An 18130-nucleotide genomic window follows, 5' to 3' on the forward strand; every position below is an offset into this window, starting at 1 on the left:
TGGGAAGGAATTCCTGGCTGGGAGGGTGGGCAGGCCCTGGCACAGGGTGCCCAGAGCAGCTGGGGCTGCCCCTGGATCCCTGGCAGTGCCCAAGGCCAGGCTGGACACTGGGGCTTGGAGTAACCTGGGATAGTGGGAGGTGTCCCTGCCCGTGGCAGGGGGTGGAATGGGATGGGCTTTGAGGTCCCTTCCAAGCCAGACCATTCCATGATTCCATGATTTTGCTTTGTGTGCTGAATACTGCCCCAAATACAGGAGATTTTGGGAGCTGACTTCTTCCCAGGACAGGCTGAACGTGAAGGAAAGCAGGGTGGGTGTGTGGGCTGGGGTGGGTGTTCAGTCCAGCTCTTTTTTAGAAGGATCAAATATGAGATGGGGGGAAAACCACCACCCTCCAAAAAAAAAAAAAGGAAGGAGGTTTTAACAGCCTTATTGAAAGAGCCATTCTTTTATTTCCTTGTGGAGCCTTCCAGCTCAGGAGCAGGTCAGACTGACTCTGGTAAAGAACATTGTGTCTCCAACTCCTTGGCCTGTGCCTGAACCCCAAAGCTGGCATCAGCAGAAAAAGCATCCTGTTCATTTGAAATGCTTTAACATTTACTGTTTCCCCCCTGGTTCTGTGAAAGAGTTTCTTACAGGGATCCCTGGTGGATAGTTACAATCCACTTAAAACGCAGACTCTGTAAAAACCAGGAAAAGAAAACAGCCTTTATGATCAAAAAATACATTTTATACAATAAAAAAAGCGCCCCACCTTGTTGGTTTTGCACTGAATATATCCCAGTTCCTTGTCCAAAATGAAGTTTCTGCCCTGTCCTGTAGAAAGAGGTGGGGGGGAAATGGTGGAGCTCAATAAAACTGTGATTACTTGGGTCTGTTTTCCTAGTGGGACATAATAACAGAGTTAAAAGGGGCTGTAGAAACTATTAAAATGTTTGATGGATGTTTGTACTAATTCGATTCATATTTTAAAAACTGTTAATTAAAAAAAAAAAGCCAAAGGAGAAGGTGTATAAAAAGAAGCAAATGCTGTTTCTCGAAATTCTGCTGGTTTCTGGAGCCTTGTTGATAATTTCCCCCTTACTGATTAAAAACGAAAATCCCTCCTTTCAGATTTCTCAGCTCCCTGCACCCGAGTCCACATTGTGTTCTGCTCACGTTGAGGTAATGGGAAAAGCAGCCTTTTTTCCCAGGAATCCAAGGTAAACATTTATCTTGGTGCCTTATGAAAAACACGAAGGCAAGGAAACGTGTTGGGCCTACAGAAGCGATCCAGCCTTTTCTATGGGGATAATTTATTGATTCTGGGGCTGCAGTGAAAGGGGAGTTGGTTGAGGTGTAGGGCCTAATGAAAAAGCCTGGAACAATGTGGATCCTGGCCTTTTTCTCCCGCCTGGAAATCTCCTGTTACGCGTTCGTGCAGAGTGAGCAGAGGTGGCATTCAGGCCTCGTACCGCCCACGTCGCCGCGTGCAGGAAACCATCTGCCATAACTCCAGGGGATTCCAGAGGTTTTAACCCATAACTGGGACTGTGGGGCTGGGAACAGGCACTCATGGGTTTCTCTCCCCTTAATTATTTCAAATCAGCGTTAGTTGGCGAAGCTGGAGAGTGTCGTGGTGATAACTCTGAGCCCTGAGCCGCAGGACGTGGAATCATGGCTGGATTGTCCAAGGACAGCTTGGATGGGCTTGGAGCAACCTGGGATAGTGAAAGGTGTCCCTGCCTGTGTCACGGCTTGGAACTGGATGATCTCTGAGGTTCCTTCCCAGCCAAACCTCTCTGGGATTCTGGGATCTTGGTAGCACAGGCGTTAATGAGACAAAGAAATAGCGGATGGTGATTTTCTACCTTGTGGGATGAGGGGCACAGTGTGCCAGTTGAGCTCCTGTGCCTTCAGCCTGGGAAGTCTTTCTTGGGAGGAAATGTTTCTTGGGTTTTTCTGGAAACTTGGGCGTTCTGACACCACTTCAGTATCATATAGTAAGTGTTTCAAAGACACTTATTAATTGTTAAATTTTTTTTGGTTTTATTTTTAAACAAACCTATTTATGCACCTGTCTGTGTAGTACTTACTAGATTTTTATTCCAAATAGTGTTGAAAAGGTTTTTAGTGGTGGTGTGTTTCAGTTCTTGCAATACCAGTTGGTCTTGGTGATCCTAAAGGGCTCCTCCAACCCAGACAATCCTGTAATTCCATGACTGACTTTGGATGGGATAATATTTTCTCCTTTCAGTCTCACTTTTGAAGTATTCAACTGCACAAAGAACATGCTGGAATTACAGAGACACTAGAATTAATTTTCAGTATTTACTAATACACTTTCAGGGCTGATTCATCAAAAATATTCCAAGGGTTTTTTTGTTTTCACTTGAGCTTTTTAAGCAGTTGCGTATTTTAGCCTGGAATATTTCAAATTGTGAGCTGGATCTGTGTTTATAGACCTGTGTATTTATAGATCTGTGTATAGATACATTCTGTAGGTAAAGTATATCATTCTGGTTTGCTCCTTTACTGAATCATGGCCTTTTCATTTCTATTTTAATTTTGATCCTATATTTCCCTGTGGAGGGAAGTGTGGCTGCTTGGTCTGTCTAGGTATTGAAGAGGTCATGTCAGCATTACTAGGGTGAGAAATGGAATTTTGGTTGGGAAAGACCTCCCAGGCCATCGACTCCAAGCTGTGCCTGGTCCCCACCTTGTCACCAGCCCAGAGCACTGAGTGCCACATCCAGGTGTTCCTGGGACACCTCCAGGGATGGGGACTCCACTCCAAGGCCTGAGCACCCTTTCCATGCAGAAATTCCTGCTGCTGTCCACCCTGAGCCTCCCCTGGCCCAGCCCGAGGCCGTTCCCTCTCCTCCTGTCCCTGTTCCCTGGCAGCAGAGCCCGATTTCCCCCCGGCTGCCCCCTCCTGTCAGGGACTTGTGCAGAGCCACAAGGTCCCCCCTGAGCCTCCTTTGCTCCAGGCTGAGCCCCTTTCCAGCTCCCTCAGCCGCTCCTGGGGCTCCAGCCCCTCCCCAGCTCCGTTCCCTGCCCTGGCCACGCTCCAGCCCCTCAGGGTCCCTCTGGCCGGAGGGCCCCGAGCTGGACACGGCCCCGAGGGGCCTCAGCAGGGCCGGGCAGGGGACGGGCCCTGCCCTGGGGCTGTGGCCACACCGTGGCTGGCACAGCCCAGCGGCCATCGGCCTCTCGCCCACCTGGGCTCGTGTTCAGCCCTGTCCCCAGCACTCCCAGGGCCTTTTTCCAGCTGCTCTTGCCCCAGCCTGGAGTGTTGCACGGGGTTGTTGTGCCCCAAGGACAGGAGCGGGCCCTTGGCCTTGCTGAGCCCACGGATCCCGGCTGTGCAGATCCCTGCAGCAGATCCACAGCCCAGCAGCTTGGGGTCTGCAGCTTCCCCAGGGTGCCCTCGATCCCCTCACCCACATCACTGATAAAAATAAAATATGGAGCAGGACTGGGCCCAGTACTGAGCCCTGGGGAACAGCACTGGTGACCAGTCCCAGCACTGGTGACCATTCCCAGCAGGATGTGGCCCCATTCCCCACCCCTCTCTGGGCCAGGCCATCAGCCAGTTCTTATCCCATAAAAACTGCACTTATCCAAGCCATGGGCTGCCAGCGTTTCCAGGAGAATGCCTTGGGAAACATTGCAAAACTTGGCATTTGGAAAATAGAAATGAAGCAGGTTTTCACACACCAACCCTCAGGTAATGGCCTGGCTGAGTCTTCTCCCTTCTGAGAGAGCCGTATGTGAAATAAATTCCTTATTTCTTGGCTGAGGCCATGGATAATGGATGGCGGGGAGGAGAGTGGTGAGGGTTTGGAGCACTTAGGAGACGAAAAACAAGGCAATGGGATGTCTTCCTGGGAAGCTGTTGGATCTGATACAACTCTGCTGATGGACTGGAGGTGTCTTCACTTCCCAGTCCCGTGTGGAAAGTGCAGTGCTGTGGATTAAGCCTTCCCTCTGGCTTTGGTGGAGCACAGAGTAGGAAAAGGAGTAGGAGAGCAGAGTCGGGATAGAGAGAGAAGGGTTTGAAATGCTGTGAGAACACAGCCCTTCCATCCTAAAGGACAGCAAAGGCATGGATGGCTCCAGAAAAGCTCTGGATGCCGTGGTTGGTGTGGTGTGGGGTATTGGAACAGCTGCTGCTGTGAGGGCTGAACGTGAGGGAATTCGGGGCCGCGTTGTGTTTAACAGCTCAGCCGGCACTCCTGAAGTGACTTGGGAAGCGAAGGGCACAGGTTCAGCAGCGTTTGTCACCTCAGCCCAGTTCCTAATGAAACCACTGGAACATAAACTCCCAGTAAGGTCAGAAATCCCAGTGTTCTCCTGCTCCATGTGTGTGGCGGAGCACAGGCAGCAGCCCTGAGCAAGGCTCAGCCTCGGGATCTTCAGCGAAGTGTTCTCCTCAAACACATCTCCTCTGTGTCGCCGCGTCCTGCAGCCAGCCCAGGGCTGCTGAAATGTGCTTGGCAGGAGGCCCTGCAGCCTCCAAAAGCCAGCTGAGCAAACAGGCCCGGCTCGCACAGGAAGCCAGGCAGTTGGGAGGAGGGCAGGAGGGGACAGAGGGATGGATTCCCTGTCCCATCCTGTCCCAGCACGATGGAGGAGTGCGCTGCCACCTCTGTGTGCACCAGGAATTGTGCCTAGGGATTGGCTCACCCTCTGCTTGGGGTGGCAGGGAAAGGCCTTTCTAGTTTCCTGGCATATAGTAAACCACCAAAATGACTTTAAATATCAAGCTCTGTGTGTCTGGGTTTGGGAATTTGACCTGCAGGAGTGCTGGAAGGAAAGAAAAACGAGGTTGTTTTTTCTTCATGGGGGAGAAAATCCCCATGGGCTTTTCCTTAATGGCTTTGCTGGAATAAGATTATTCCAGTGTATTAGCAGTGTGGCATCACTTTGCTCTTTTTCCAGCATCCTTCTGCTCCTCCTGGCTTTGCCACTGGAGCAAACTCCGTATTTGAGTTGCAGTGAGCTGAGAGGCCTCAGGAGCTGCACCACAGAGACTCTGCTGGCTGCACATGAGGGAAGTAGCACAAGCCCAAATTCCTTTGGAGTAGTGGAGTTTATGGAGGCCACACCTGCAGCCTGCATGGTTTTACAGCCGTGAACAGGAGTGCAAGGCAGGGAATAACCAGGGGCTGTTTTAGCTCTGAAGTGCTGTTATTAGGAAATCCAGATATGCACAGTGGAGGGAGAGAAGCGTCTCGAAGGGGCTGATGCAGAGAACTCAGAGGAGGCTGTGTCCTGGAGCTCCCACACAGCTACAAAACCTGCTGCTGCTTTCAAAGCTTGCCCAGAAAGCTGTGGCTGCCCCTGGATCCCTGGCAGTGTCCAAGGCCAGCTTGGACGGGGCTTGGAGCAACCTGGGATAGTAGAAGGTGTCCCTGCCCATGGAATGGGATGAGCTCTAAGGTCCCTCCCAACCCAAACCATTCTGTGATTCCACAACTCTTCTGTTTCAGACTGTCATAAACACTTTTCCATCCAGTTCCCAGTCTGTAAAACATCCTTCATTCAGCCTGCAGCAACAGTTTCCCCTAATTCTGATGCTTTCCCTATCCGTCCCTTCTGCTAGGAGAAGCCACTTGTCTCGGAAGCCTCCAGGAAGAGGGAGAGAGACTTGGTAGCCAAAGAAATCGAGAGGTTCCAGGTGTCCATTCAGACCGTGTGCCAGAATGCCTTCAGGCTGGGCAGGATCGTGGATTACGTCCAGGAGGACATGGATGCCATGAGGAACGAGCTGCATGCGTGGCGGCAGGAGAACAGGGAGCACGCGGAGGCTCTGCAGAGGGAGCAGAGGTGAGCGTGGCCAGGGGGGCTGGGGGCGTCTCTTGAGACGGAGTTTAGGGGCTCTTAAAACTTGCAAACAACGTAAATATTGAACCCAGAGCAGGAGTGGGTTCCTAAATGCCAGCCTGCTCTTTGTGCCGTGGATTCAGCGTGTTCTGGTGTGAGTGACAGATTCTCAATTCTGTGTCTGTACACTCCTTGAAAACAGAGCATCCCTTCCAGTTGTGTGATCCTAAACATGAAGCAGAGATCAATGTTTTTGGAGCCATGTTTGGCCCAGATAGATTTGCTGCTCCCTGAATCCATGTGCTTCATCCCTGCAGAAGGGGGATTCTTAGCTGAGGCCTCTCCTGGTACACAGCAATGTGTTAAACGTGAGCCCCAAATCAGAGCAGTGAGGCACTTCCAATCCTTCAGGACAGGATTACAGAGCAGCAGCCATGGAGAAGACAGTGCTTCCCATGTGTCCTGGGAGTGGGAAGCTTGGCCTTGTTTGCTTTGCTTCTGTGACAGACAACTGCAGGATCCCAGTGGGGGAATGTCCCTGCAATTCCTAGCCATGCCTTTGGTGGTTTTTGTGGTGGAAATGAGAGGAAGACCAAAGGATTTGGAGATGTGGAGTTTAGCTGGTGAGCCCTTGAGTGACTGGGTAATTCAGAATGACAGCAGGCTCCTGCAGGCTGCCATTTCCTGGCTGTCCAGTGTTCCTGAAGATTGGAAAAATTACTGAAAAATTATGAAGGGGGCACATCTGTTTGAAAACCATTTCCTCATTCATTTAAGGTGCAGCTTGTGGTTCATTAGGGTAGGATTTATGAAATTCCCCGTTAGCGTGGCATTGCCTGTCCTTGTCAGCAGCTCCTGATGGCTCTGTTTTCACATCATGGAATCATGGCAGGGTTTGGGTTGGAAGGGACCCTGAAGCTCATCCCATTCCCCCCCTGCCATGGGCAGGGACACCTTCCACTGTCCCAGGCTGCTCCAAGCCCCATCCAAGCTGGCCTTGGACACTCCAGGGACCCAGGGGCAGCCACAACTTCAGAGTTGTAGCAGAAAAACCTGATGAGCCAAGATGTGATTTTTGCTGTCGAATTATGGGTGATCTCCCCTGAACAATATTCCCCTCTATCCATGTTATTAGCTTTGTCTTTGTGCTTCTTATTCCAAACTTTCTTTCAGGAAGGGTGGGAACAACTTAAAGGCCAGGTTGGATGGGGTTTGGAGCAGCCTGGGATAGTGGAAAGTGTCCCTGGCCATGGCAGGGAGTGGGGCTGGATGGGCTTTAAGGTCCCCTCCAACCCAAACCATCCTGGGATTCTGAGATTCCATGGCATACTTTGCAGCCTTTCAGGTATTGAAATGTACTTCCTTGGAGGATTAAATAACCTGAAGCAGCAGAAAGTTCCCAACAACATCCTGCTCCTCGTGTCTCTTCCAGCATCACAGACAGCGCTGTGGAACCGCTGAAAGCTGACCTGGCTGAGCTGGAGCAGCTGATCAAAGACCAGCAGGACAAGATCTGTGCTGTAAAAGCAAATATTTTAAGGAACGAAGAAAAAATCCAGAGGATGGTTCTGAGCATAAACTTGTCTTCAAGAAGGTGAAGAAGAAGGAAAAGAGAGAATTTAAAGAGCCTTGGGACTCACTGACATTGCTACCAAAAAACCAAAACCCAAATAGCAGATATGCCTTGTTCAGATGTAAAATGTTTAGGGACCAGAACCCTAAAAATTCTATTAAAAACCCCATTATTGCATTGATTTTTAGATGTTGATATTATGCAGGATAAAATGAATGCTCAGGTTGCAGAGCTATTAAAAGAACTTGTTTGTTTAACTGTGAGCTGCTATTTCTCACTTCCAGAGCCCCCTTTCCCTCCCTGGACACTTCTCCCTTCATCTCCTTCTCCTTTTCTCCCCTGAAATTCCCTCTGAACACACTGTCCTGATAAATGGGTATTGAAGAATTCTTTTTCCCCCTTAAATGTTCCAAACTCCTGCAGGTCAGAAGGTTCCTGAACCCTGTTCAGAGCTATCAAGAATCTGATTAGGACCAAGTGAAAACGCAGTTCGAGCATCACCACGTAAGGGAGCTGAAGTGTTTTATCTGCACAGGTGTTAATTCCATTTTTATTGCATATGTTCATTTGGAAAGGATTAATTTAAGTACCTGTTTCCTCCCCAATGCATGTCCTCGTAGCTTTTGCTACGGGAATAATCCCACTGATTTTTGTTTAGTGAGCTGCAGATGTCCGTGGCGTTCTCCTAATGACCTCTGGAGTGTTCTGCCCATGAGAGTCCAGCTTTAGTGATTCCTAAACCTGCAAGGAGTATTAGTGCAGACACAACTGTGGGACTCTGTGCTGGGTGCAGCCCCCAGCAAGGCTGTTTCCAGGGACTTTATGATGTTGTTTGGATCATGGATGAAGTGTTAGTGGCCTTGTTTTTCCTTCTTTCATTGGTGTATCTGGGGTTTTTCGGGTTGGGTTTTCTTTTTTTCCTTCGTGGTTTCTTTATCTGGTGTCTGGACCTAAAAACCCACCAAAAGATCATCATCATCACGTGAGTATTTAGGGCGTTAAATACAGACAGGAAGGGTGGTAGGCTTTGCTGTGGGGGGTTTTGGGGGGGCGTGGAGAAACATTTGGGGGCTTGGGAAGGAAGAGGAGAAATTTTTTGATCTCTTGTAACAACAGCCTGCGACTCTGAGCTCTTTGTGCTTGCATGGCCTTTTTTCAATACCTGAACTGCATCCTGGGTCTCAGCACATGAAGGAAAAGGGGTTCAGGATGTCCAGCAGCACCCCCAGAGCCCAGAAGTGTTGGTGAAAGCTTGTGGGGTCACTTTTCCCTTTGAAGTCTTGGATTGTACAGTACGGGCTTTGGTGGGATTGCTCACACTCCTGCTGAGCTGGTGTTTGTCCCCGTGAGCTTCCCACTGCTACAAGGGCCCAGAGAGATTTGTCACCTGTCCCCCAGCCTTTGTCACCCCTTGGTCCCCTCGCACGCCCCCCTGCATGCACTAAATCCAGCGTGGTGCTGCTGGAGCACAGAACTGGCAGGAAAGCGGGCTGGGAGCACCAGCAGGTGTTCTCCAGAGACATGCAGGGATTTGTGGGTTAAACAGGGTTTGATCCAGGACTTTTCCTTTCCCTCAGCTGCTCCATGAAGTTCCCCTCAGCCTCGCCTCGTCCTGTCGCTGCTGGTGGCTCTGAGTGGCCTTTGCCTGGTGACGTGGCCCACGTGTCCATGTGTCCTCGTGTGTCCTTGTCCCTTCTCAGGGTGGGAAGCTTGGGCTTGGAGGCCCTGATTTGGTTCCCGGGAGAACTCAGGGATGACTTTTTGCACCTTTACGTGCCCATTTTCTTGTGCTTGCTGACCAAATATCCCTTCAAGCCAGATCTGCTTGGTATTAAGGTTTAATAACATTTTAACATCTCACGGCCTTAACTCTCTCTGGATTTGTTCTGTTTTCCAGGGATGGAACAAGGCCTCGGAGCTGAGGCAGATTGAGGATGCAGCACAGAGAAAGCAAACGGAGCAGCTGTGCCTGGAGAAGGGGAAAGGGAGTGTGTGTGTGTGCACAGCTTGGGCCTGGAGGTTGGGTTTCAGCCCGTGGGTGGTTCATTAGCAAAGGAAACTCCGCTGGAGCGATGGTTTGGGATTGAAAGCCCTTCTCATTGTCAGCCCCGGCGGCGCTAATGGGGCCTGGCAGTTCTGGGAAGCAGGATTTGTGTTTCACCACGTGCCTGACATTCCTCCCCGTGCTGCTCGGGAGGGGGCTGCCAGCCCCGCTGCCTTGGGGCCGGGAATGGTTCTCAGCTGCAAAGGTGGGGCTGGTGGCAGGATGCCAAAGTGGGATGTGGGGAAGTGAGGGACACTGGGGTGACAGGAGCTCCCCAGGCCAGGAGGACTCAGGGACAGAGGAGGCTGGAAGGAAGGGGACAGGGGGGTGAGCTCGGAGGTCTCCACTGGAGCTCGGACATCCGAGAGTGCTCTGGGAGTTGGAGGATGTTCCCGAGGGTGGGAATGGCAGAGGTTTCGTTTTGTGTTCATCAGGACAAAGGAAGACAAGCCTGGAGGGCTGAGGTGTGTGACATGGGATTTGGATGGAATTTAGGTACCAGAGGGTCCAGCTGGGGTTGTGAGGGCCCCTCTGCTCACCTGGGACCTCACCAGAGACACCAATGCCTGGTGTCCTGAGTCCAGCTACACTGGTCATCCAAGCTGCTTCCACATCCAGCTGATTTCTTGAGCTTTAGGACCTGAGGGAGCGGCTGGAGCTGTGCCAGGGCAGGATCAGGCTGGAGAGCAGGGAAAGGTTCTTCCCCCAGAGGGTGCTGGGCACTGCCCAGGCTCCCCAGGGAATGGGCACGGCCCCGAGGCTGCCAGAGCTCCAGGAGCGTTTGGACAGCGCTGCCAGGGATGCCCAGGGTGGGATTGGTGGGGTGGCTGTGCAGGGCCAGGGGTTGGATTCCATGATCCTTGTGGGTCCTTTCAGCTCTGGATACCCTTACCCCAAATTCCCACTTCCCTGCAGTGTCCCCAGCTTGCCCAGGGCAGAGCTCACTCTCGTTGTGGCCCTGCTGGGACACAGTCCCACTGGGAAATGTGTGGATGTGGAATGGTGTGGAATGTTTGTGCTTTGGCCTCAGAGGTGAACTCCGAGGGCTTTGTGTCTGCCCAGGCCGTGGCTCCAGGCTGTCTGCTGACCTGGAAAAAGAGTTCTACCTCTGCTCACGTCTCATTATCCTCACCAGTGTTGCTGGTTTTGCCTTGAAATCAGGAATTTCCGATGTGTGTATCCCAGAACATCCCATCTCTCACTCAGCCGTGATGTCCTCAAGTCCAGTCTGGGTTTCTCACTCCCTTGAGCTGGTGCCTGCTCTCGCTGGCCTTGCTCCAACAGTTTTGCTTGAAATATGAAATATTCCAGTGATTTTTGGGTTTTTTTAAAATATTTTTTTCCCCAAAGCACCTTGGATCCATCCTCTGGGGAAGGAACCACCCCAGCCTGATGTTGCAGAAGAAGAGGGCAGGACCATGGCTGTGTGAAGTTGTTAGAAGGATTTTTGGGAATGTGTCCTTCTCCAGCAGGAGAATCCAAAGGGATGGGTTGGCACTAAGATTTTACTTATCTCAAATGGCTGGACTCTGCCTCAGATAAATTTGTGCTCTTCCCTCCTCCCAGATTTACCCTAGTGGAGGTGAGCCAGTCTAGCACAAGGGATGGGTTAGGGATCTGCCAGCCACGGAGTCCCCTTCAGCTCTTGGAGAGCCCCAGGCACCCCCCACAACTCCCTGGAAAACTCCCTGCAACACCAAGGCCCGTCTTCTCCCTGCCCTGTTTTGTGAAAAAACACGGCAAAGTAACATTTCCGTTTTCCAGGGAGAAATTTAATTAAAAGGAATTAAGAGGTATGGTTTATAGTTTAATTTAACGTGATGAAAAAAGGATTAACTCCCGCCCCCTCCCACCCAAGTCCACGAGACGACGGCAGCCGCGAGCCACGGGAGGGAAACGCTGCCCAGGAGCACAGGGAGAGGAATTCCCCTCAGATTTACGACTTGTGAGGCCGAGGTTGCTGGGGTCAGCCTTGTTTTATGCCCTGCTGGCTCCCACAGGCTCGGCTTTGTTGTGTGCCCGGGAATGGGCTGGGAATGGCTGGGTTTGGCTGCTCTTTGCAGGGCACTTGTGTGCTCAGGTGCCGGCTGGGTCACTGGGGCTCCTGGCTGCGTGTGTTCAGGTCTGTGGGGAAAGTGCTGGGTGGGGTTTTCCCTCCCTGTTTTCCCCTTTTGGGCATCTTTCAGCTGGCAAGGAGCATCAGGCAGTGGGAATGGGAAGGGTGTGGCTGCAGGGACGTGGAAGTCACAGGGTTCCCACCCAGCATCATCCAGCCAAGCTCTGCTTGGAGCTCCCTGCTCCAGCCCTTCTCTGCCACAGATGGGACACGTGGGACATGCGGGTGGCACCTCTGGGAATGCATCCAGCCCTGGAGGACCGTGCCTGCTGCATTACCTTGTAGAATCCCAAAATGGTTTGGGCTGGAAGGGGCCTTGAAGCTCATCCAGTCTTCCTGCCATGGGCAGGGACACCTTCCACTACCCCAGGGTGCTCCAAGCCTGGCCTTGGGCACTGCCAGGGATCCAGGGGCAGCCCCAGCTGCTCTGGGCACCCTGCGCCAGGGCCTGCCCACCCTCACAGGGAAGGATTTTTTTTCCCCACTATCCCTCCATTTTAGTCTCACTCTGCCTGCACAGGATCAGGCAGAGAGGAAAAGGGGAAACTTTTAAAATACCTGAAATAACAGATACAGCCCAAATCCAGACACAAACAGAAGGAATTTCCTTTCCCTGGGAAGGACAGCAGATCCTGCATGGCCAGGGCATAACAGGACCTGTCCTCTCTCTGAAGTACACTTTGGGAGGTCTGGTGCAATGCCATGAAAGGGAATGGCCCCTGCTTTCCATCCACGGAATATCCAGGGTTGGGAGGGACCCACCAGGATCATGGAGTCCGGCCCCAGGCCCTCCACAGACCCCCCACCAACCCCACCCTGGGCATCCCTGGCAGCGCTGCCCAAACGCTCCTGGAGCTCTGGCAGCCTCGGGGCCGTGCCCATTCCCTGGGGAGCCTGGGCAGTGCCCAGCAGCCTCTGGGGGAAGAGCCTTTCCCTGAGATCCAACTTAAACCTCTCCTGGCCCAGCTCCAGCCGTTCCCTCAGTGAAACTGGGTGAATCCAAGCAATAACTGCTTTTGTTTCAAATGCTGATTATGGACATAAATTCCTCCCTCCCTGACGGGCCAGAAGAGCCCAATCCAAGTGAGCAGGATACAAACCACGAGGACTTCTATGGATTTCATGGAAAAGGCGTATTTGAACAGAGCCCTTTTTGTTTCAGGGGACTGAGTGGGTCTAGAAGGAAAGGGATGGGAAGTGGGACAGGAGCTGCCCAGAGTCTCCTCATTCCTCGGCTGGCAGCCTGGCCACAGGGATTGCTTCCTGGCCAGCAGCTTTCCCTGGGATCAGCTTGGTGGCAAGAGGTGCTTCATTTCTCCTGTGCTTTCAGGTTTTCTCTGATTTCTGGAACAGCATCTGCTGCTGCTGGAGCCCGAGTGTCGGCTGAGCTCAGGAGGAGCTGGGGATCCACGTCTGGGAAGGAGAAGCTGTTTGGATAAGCAGCAGTCGCTCCGAGCTGGAGGTTCCAAGCTGCTCTGGCTTTAACCTCGGCAGTGAGAGAGGAAGTTTTCCTGTCCAGTTCAAATAATCTCAGCTGCACTTCCAGTGCACGTTCGGGCTGGGAACTGCAGTGAGCCTGAGGTGGGGCCTGGGCCAGCATCGGGGGCTGGGGCGCAGGAGGGGACAGTAATGACCACAGGTGACGCTGATGGAGTGAGAATGAGCAGCCAGAACAGAGAGCTGGGCTTTCATGGAATCCCAGAGGGATTTGGGCTGGACGGGACTTTAAAGTTCATCCCATCCCATCCCACCCGTGCCACGGGCAGGGACACCTCCCACTGTCCCAGGCTGCTCCAAGCTCCATCCAACCTGGCCTGGAACACTTCCAGGGATCCAGGGGCAGCCACAGCTTCTCTGGGCACCCTGTGCCAGCAGCTTTGTCTCATCACATCCTGCTAAAGGCAGACAAACAGCCCTTAAGCATTTGTACAATGCTGTTTTATTTTATATATTTTTTTTTAATATGTTATTTTATTTTATATTTTATTTTATTTTATTTTATTTTAATCTGGAGAGGTGGCAGTAGGAAGGTAAAGAGCCCGAGATGCTCCTCTCCACAATACCCAAGTTACTCCCCTGACCATCTGTGGTGGGTTCCTTAAGGAACTGCTCCAGTGTGGGTCCCTTTATCCATGGGGTCAGTCCTGCAGGAACTGCTCCAGTGTGGGTCCCTTTATCCATGGGGTCAGTCCTGCAGGAACTGCTCCAGTGTGGGTCCCTTTATCCATGGGGTCAGTCCTGCAGGAACTGCTCCAGTGTGGGTCCCTTTATCCATGGGGTCAGTCCTGCAGGAACTGCTGCAGTGTGGGTCCCCTTTATCCATGGGGTCAGTCCTGCAGGAACTGCTCCAGTGTGGGTCCCCTTTATCCATGGGGTCAGTCCTGCAGGAACTGCTCCAGTGTGGGTCCCTCTCTCCATGGGGCCACACGTCCTGCCAGGACCCTGCTCCAGCACAAGCTTCCCATGGGACCAGAGCTTCCTTTGGGCATCTCCCAGCTCTGGTGTGGGATCTTCTTCCCTGACAGTTGCCCTTGGAGGAGAGGTCTGCAAGGAGAGGCAGCGTTATTTAGGTTGGAAAAGATGCAGAGCCCTTCCTGGGATGTGCAGCTCGATGTACAGGAAGGTTTATTTGTTCTGGTCCCACTAAGAGCTTTATTCCTGCTTCTTGTTGCTCCTGGCAGGGCGGGAGCTGAGTAGAAGTCCCAACAGTCCCAAACACAAATGTCCTGACAGGAGAGCAAAGGGGGATCAGTTCTGGAGGGCGCTCCAAGAGACCTGGGTTTAAAGTGAGCACAGAACCCCAGAATGGTTTGGGTTGGAGGAGACCTTAAAGATAATCTTGTTCCAAACCCCTGCCATGGGCAGGGAGGGATACTTTCCACTAGCTCAGGTTGCTCCAAACCCCATCCAACCACGATCCTGAGCAGCCAGGATGGGGTGAAGCTGCTGAGCAGGAGAGTCAGTGGAGAATTTCCAACAGTGATGGGCTTTTGGTGTGAAAACTGTGCCTGTCCCCACACATGGGTGGAGTGGGATGAGGAGAGGAGAGCAAGAGATGGTCTCGGCATTCCTGACGGGATCCTGGAGCCAGGAGGAATTCCAGGCCACCCACCACAGCTTTGTGCTGCTCAGGTAGCCTGGGAGGAAGGGAAGGTGTTCTCCTCCAGTTTCAGCGCTCCCGAGCTCCTGGCATTCCAGGGAAGTGTCAAGAAAGGGCTGGTTTTATGTTTAACCCCATTGGGCTGTGAAGTGGGAGCCCCCATTAATGGGATCCTTGTCTTTGGAGCGGGGTGGGAGCCCCGGGTCCCTCACACCCAAAGACTGTTCTATTGTGCTGCCTCCAACGCTGCCGGTGCAGCCGCCGGGAGCTGCGTGGGAACGCGCCGAGAGCGCGGGAGTTTGTTCCAGTGTCACTTTCTCAGGTGTCAGGGGCTGTGTTTGCTCTCCGTGTGTGACTGCCGAGGGCTCCAGGAGCACAGGACCACCCCAAGGCATCCAGCTGCTTCCAGAGGTGCGAAACGTGTGGGAGCTTCCACTGCCGCCCTCGGCATCTGCTGCCACCCGGGCTGGGCTTTGTGGCATGGCTCCTCATGGGAGGAAAGTGTGCTTGGAGCGCCTCCAGAGGGGATGAGCCCTTCCCAAATTCATGGAGTGATGGCCATGCAGGGCCTGCAGCAGAGGAGCTGGTGGGCAGGAGGTTCTGTTGCACTTTTGGGGAAGGGTTGGGCTATCCAGGGCAGATGTCGGTGCCCAGTTAAGCCTGAAATGTGCCAAGGAGGGAGCAGGGTTTGTGTGAAGTGTCTGATGCCCACTGGGGTTCACTCCCAGCTCCTTCCCAGCACCTGGCCAGAAAATTTGTCCTTGTTTTGTGCCCTTTGTTAAATCAAATAGGAAAGGGTGGGCCTGGCACACCTTTACCTGCCCTAGGTGACTTCCACACGCTCCCAGTGCTCCCAGCAGGGATTAATCAGCGTGCACACATGTTTATATGTGGTCAGCTCCCACTCCTTTTGATTGGATATCGGGAAAAATATCCAGCCTGGGCTGAACTGTGTCTCAGCACTGCGAGAATCACAGAATCCCAGACTGGTTTGGGTTGGAAGGGACTTAAACTCATCCAGTCCCACCCTTCCACTGTTCCTGGGACACCATCCACTATCCTAGGTTGCTCCAAACCCCATCCAGTCTGGCCTTGGACACTGCCAGGTTATGGATTTCCAAGCCAGAGCTCGGAGTGAAGACTTGTGCCACCAGGAATTAATCCATGGAGGCAATTAGTGGGACAGCTCTCCAGGGCAGGAGGAGGAAAACGCTGTTGGAGGCAGCCAGAGCCCTGTTTTGGGGTCGGGACTGTTCTGTTTGTCCTGTCTGGGGCTCCAGGGGGGCTTGGAACAGCGTGCTCCAGTGCCAGGAATGAGGATGGGCTCAAAGAGGACAAGGGATGTGTTTGTCAATGCCAGGGAGAGCAGAAATGGCTCAGGGAGGCTGAGACATTATTTCTGGAGCAATGGAAAGCTTTTTAAAACAATTTCCTGGTTACTTTGACTGCTTGATCTTCTAGCCTGCTGTTATTTCTTTGCATTGGTGCCCTGAGGATCAGGGAGTGAAAAATCCAAGGAAAACCTGGGATATATTTCCCAACCTGTGCCAGCTTCTCCCGCAGACCCCAGCAGCCCTTTGAACCTGCCCTGGTGGCTGAGGAAGGCTCCTCCTGACCCCAGGGCACTCTGAGCCCACCCATAATTAGTGATGGACTTGCCAGCATGAGAAAAAAATTCCATTTTTTATGGAAAAGCTTCATAAAGAGAGGCTGGGGCAGGGCCTGGCCACGGGCTCTGGTGCCAGAGGAACCACAGGCTCTGTGCCACCCATGGCCCGACAGCAAGGCAAGGAGAAGAACCTCATTTTCAAGTCTTTGGGGTGGATCAGGGTTCTCATGGCTGGGCTCCAATCCTTTTCCTGCAGTGTTTGTGGCAGCTCCCAAGCAGAATTTTTTTCCTTTGAGCTCCACAACACGAAGTGTGGTGAGAATTTTCTTTTTTTGGGATAGGGAAAGTTTCTTGCCTGGGGCCAAGCGCAGCAATGTGGAACGGATTCGGATCAAACTTACTTTTTCTTTTGGAATTTTATTTGAAGGAAAAAAAAAAACCCAATCCAAAAAAAACCAACAAACCTCAGGCAAGAGCTGAAGCGTGGAAAATTTCATCCCAAAAGGTGGACGCTTCGTGAAAGTATGAGCGTGTGAAAACAGGTGGTTAAACCGAAATGGTTTTACAGATTGGAGTACGGAGGGTGCTACCAAGAACCTGTTATAAATCCTGGAGTGACCTCTTCCTGAAAGGCAGAGGTAGGAGAAGAGGCCATCCGCGAGTAACCTGAGCCACTCCCGAACCCACAGGCGGCTGCAGAACCGCAGGAGAAGCCAAGGAAAACGGGGAGAGGTTTTCGGAGAGGTCAGCAAGGGAGCCAAGCCCAGGCACAGGCTTCAAACTGAGGCTCCCAAACGACACCCCCGTGATGGGATCTGGCTGGGACAGAATTTCACTGGCAGCACCTGAGCCAAGACCTGCTCGAGTCAGTGGGAAGCTCCTCAGAGGGTTGGATCAGGGCCTGAAAAGTGCAGCCAGCAGGAAAAATGTGTAAGGACAGGGCTGCAGCACGTTGCAGGGTGGAGGGAGGGAATGATTGGTGAGAGGACAAGGGGAATGGCTTTAAACTGGAAGAGATGAGGTTTGGATTGGATATTGGGAAGGAATCGTTCCCTGGGAGGGTGGGCAGGCCCTGGCACAGGGTGCCCAGAGCAGCTGGGGCTGCCCCTGGATCCCTGGCAGTGCCCAAGGCCAGGTTGGACACTGGGGCTTGGAGCAGCCTGGGACAGTGGAAGGCAAGGGGATGGGACTGGATGATCTTTATGATCCCTTCCCACCCAAACCACTCCAGGATTCCATGATCTGTGAGTGGAAGCCCAGTTTCCCAGTGAGATGAACGTGCCCACACGTGTGTGTTTGTGCTCTGAAGGATGCTTGACTCCATTTTCTGCTCTGGCAGGCTTTTGTCTTCACACACAGGTTGTTCTCCTGTTTCCCTTCACACACAAATTGCTTTCCTGGGCACTCGTGACACAAAACCGATCTTGTTTTTCCCCTTTTGTCTTTTCCCTCCGCACAGAAATGCAGTGCCCTCCACAAGGTGCCCCAGCTCATCCCAGTGGTTGCCACAGAGCCCTGCCAAGCAAACCTGCAGTGGGCAGCATCCAGCGGCCCTGCTGGAGCTCAGCAGGGAATGAGATGCTGCTCCCAATCCCCCTGGATCACTGGGAACGAGCTGATTTCTGTCGGGTTTCTCCAGTGTAAGTGTGATTATGAAGTGTTAGGACACACAGCCTGCGGAGTTTTACGGCTGGGTCTTAAAGGGATCAGCAAAAGGGGAAAAAAACTAAAGCGGGGCTTGAACTGGAAGCCAGGAGCGTGGTCAAATTAAGGAGTGCAATGGTAATTAAAACCCCCGGAGAGAAGGAAGGAGGAAGTGACCTAAATCCCAGCGCTCTCACGGGGCGGGACAAGCCTGGGACGTGGGACACAAAGCCTGA

At 52.6% G+C, this 18130-nt stretch overlaps 1 protein-coding gene across 2 annotated transcripts in view; it reads left to right on the plus strand.

Moving 5' to 3' along the window:
- The window catches only part of TRAF3IP1 (TRAF3 interacting protein 1), a 29480-nt gene extending 21842 nt beyond the window's left edge, over positions 1–7638 (plus strand). For both annotated transcript variants that reach the window (XM_039555354.1, XM_039555356.1), the window contains 2 exons: positions 5588–5811; positions 7241–7638. In XM_039555354.1, the coding sequence (XP_039411288.1) occupies positions 5588–5811; positions 7241–7406 (390 nt within the window). In that variant the 3' untranslated portion in view covers positions 7407–7638. The remainder of the gene's footprint in view (positions 1–5587; positions 5812–7240) is intronic.
- The last annotated feature ends 10492 nt before the right edge of the window (positions 7639–18130 follow it).

The sequence above is a fragment of the Corvus cornix genome, chromosome 7 (genome assembly GCF_000738735.6).
Source record: "Corvus cornix cornix isolate S_Up_H32 chromosome 7, ASM73873v5, whole genome shotgun sequence".
Classification (NCBI taxonomy): domain Eukaryota; kingdom Metazoa; phylum Chordata; class Aves; order Passeriformes; family Corvidae; genus Corvus; species Corvus cornix.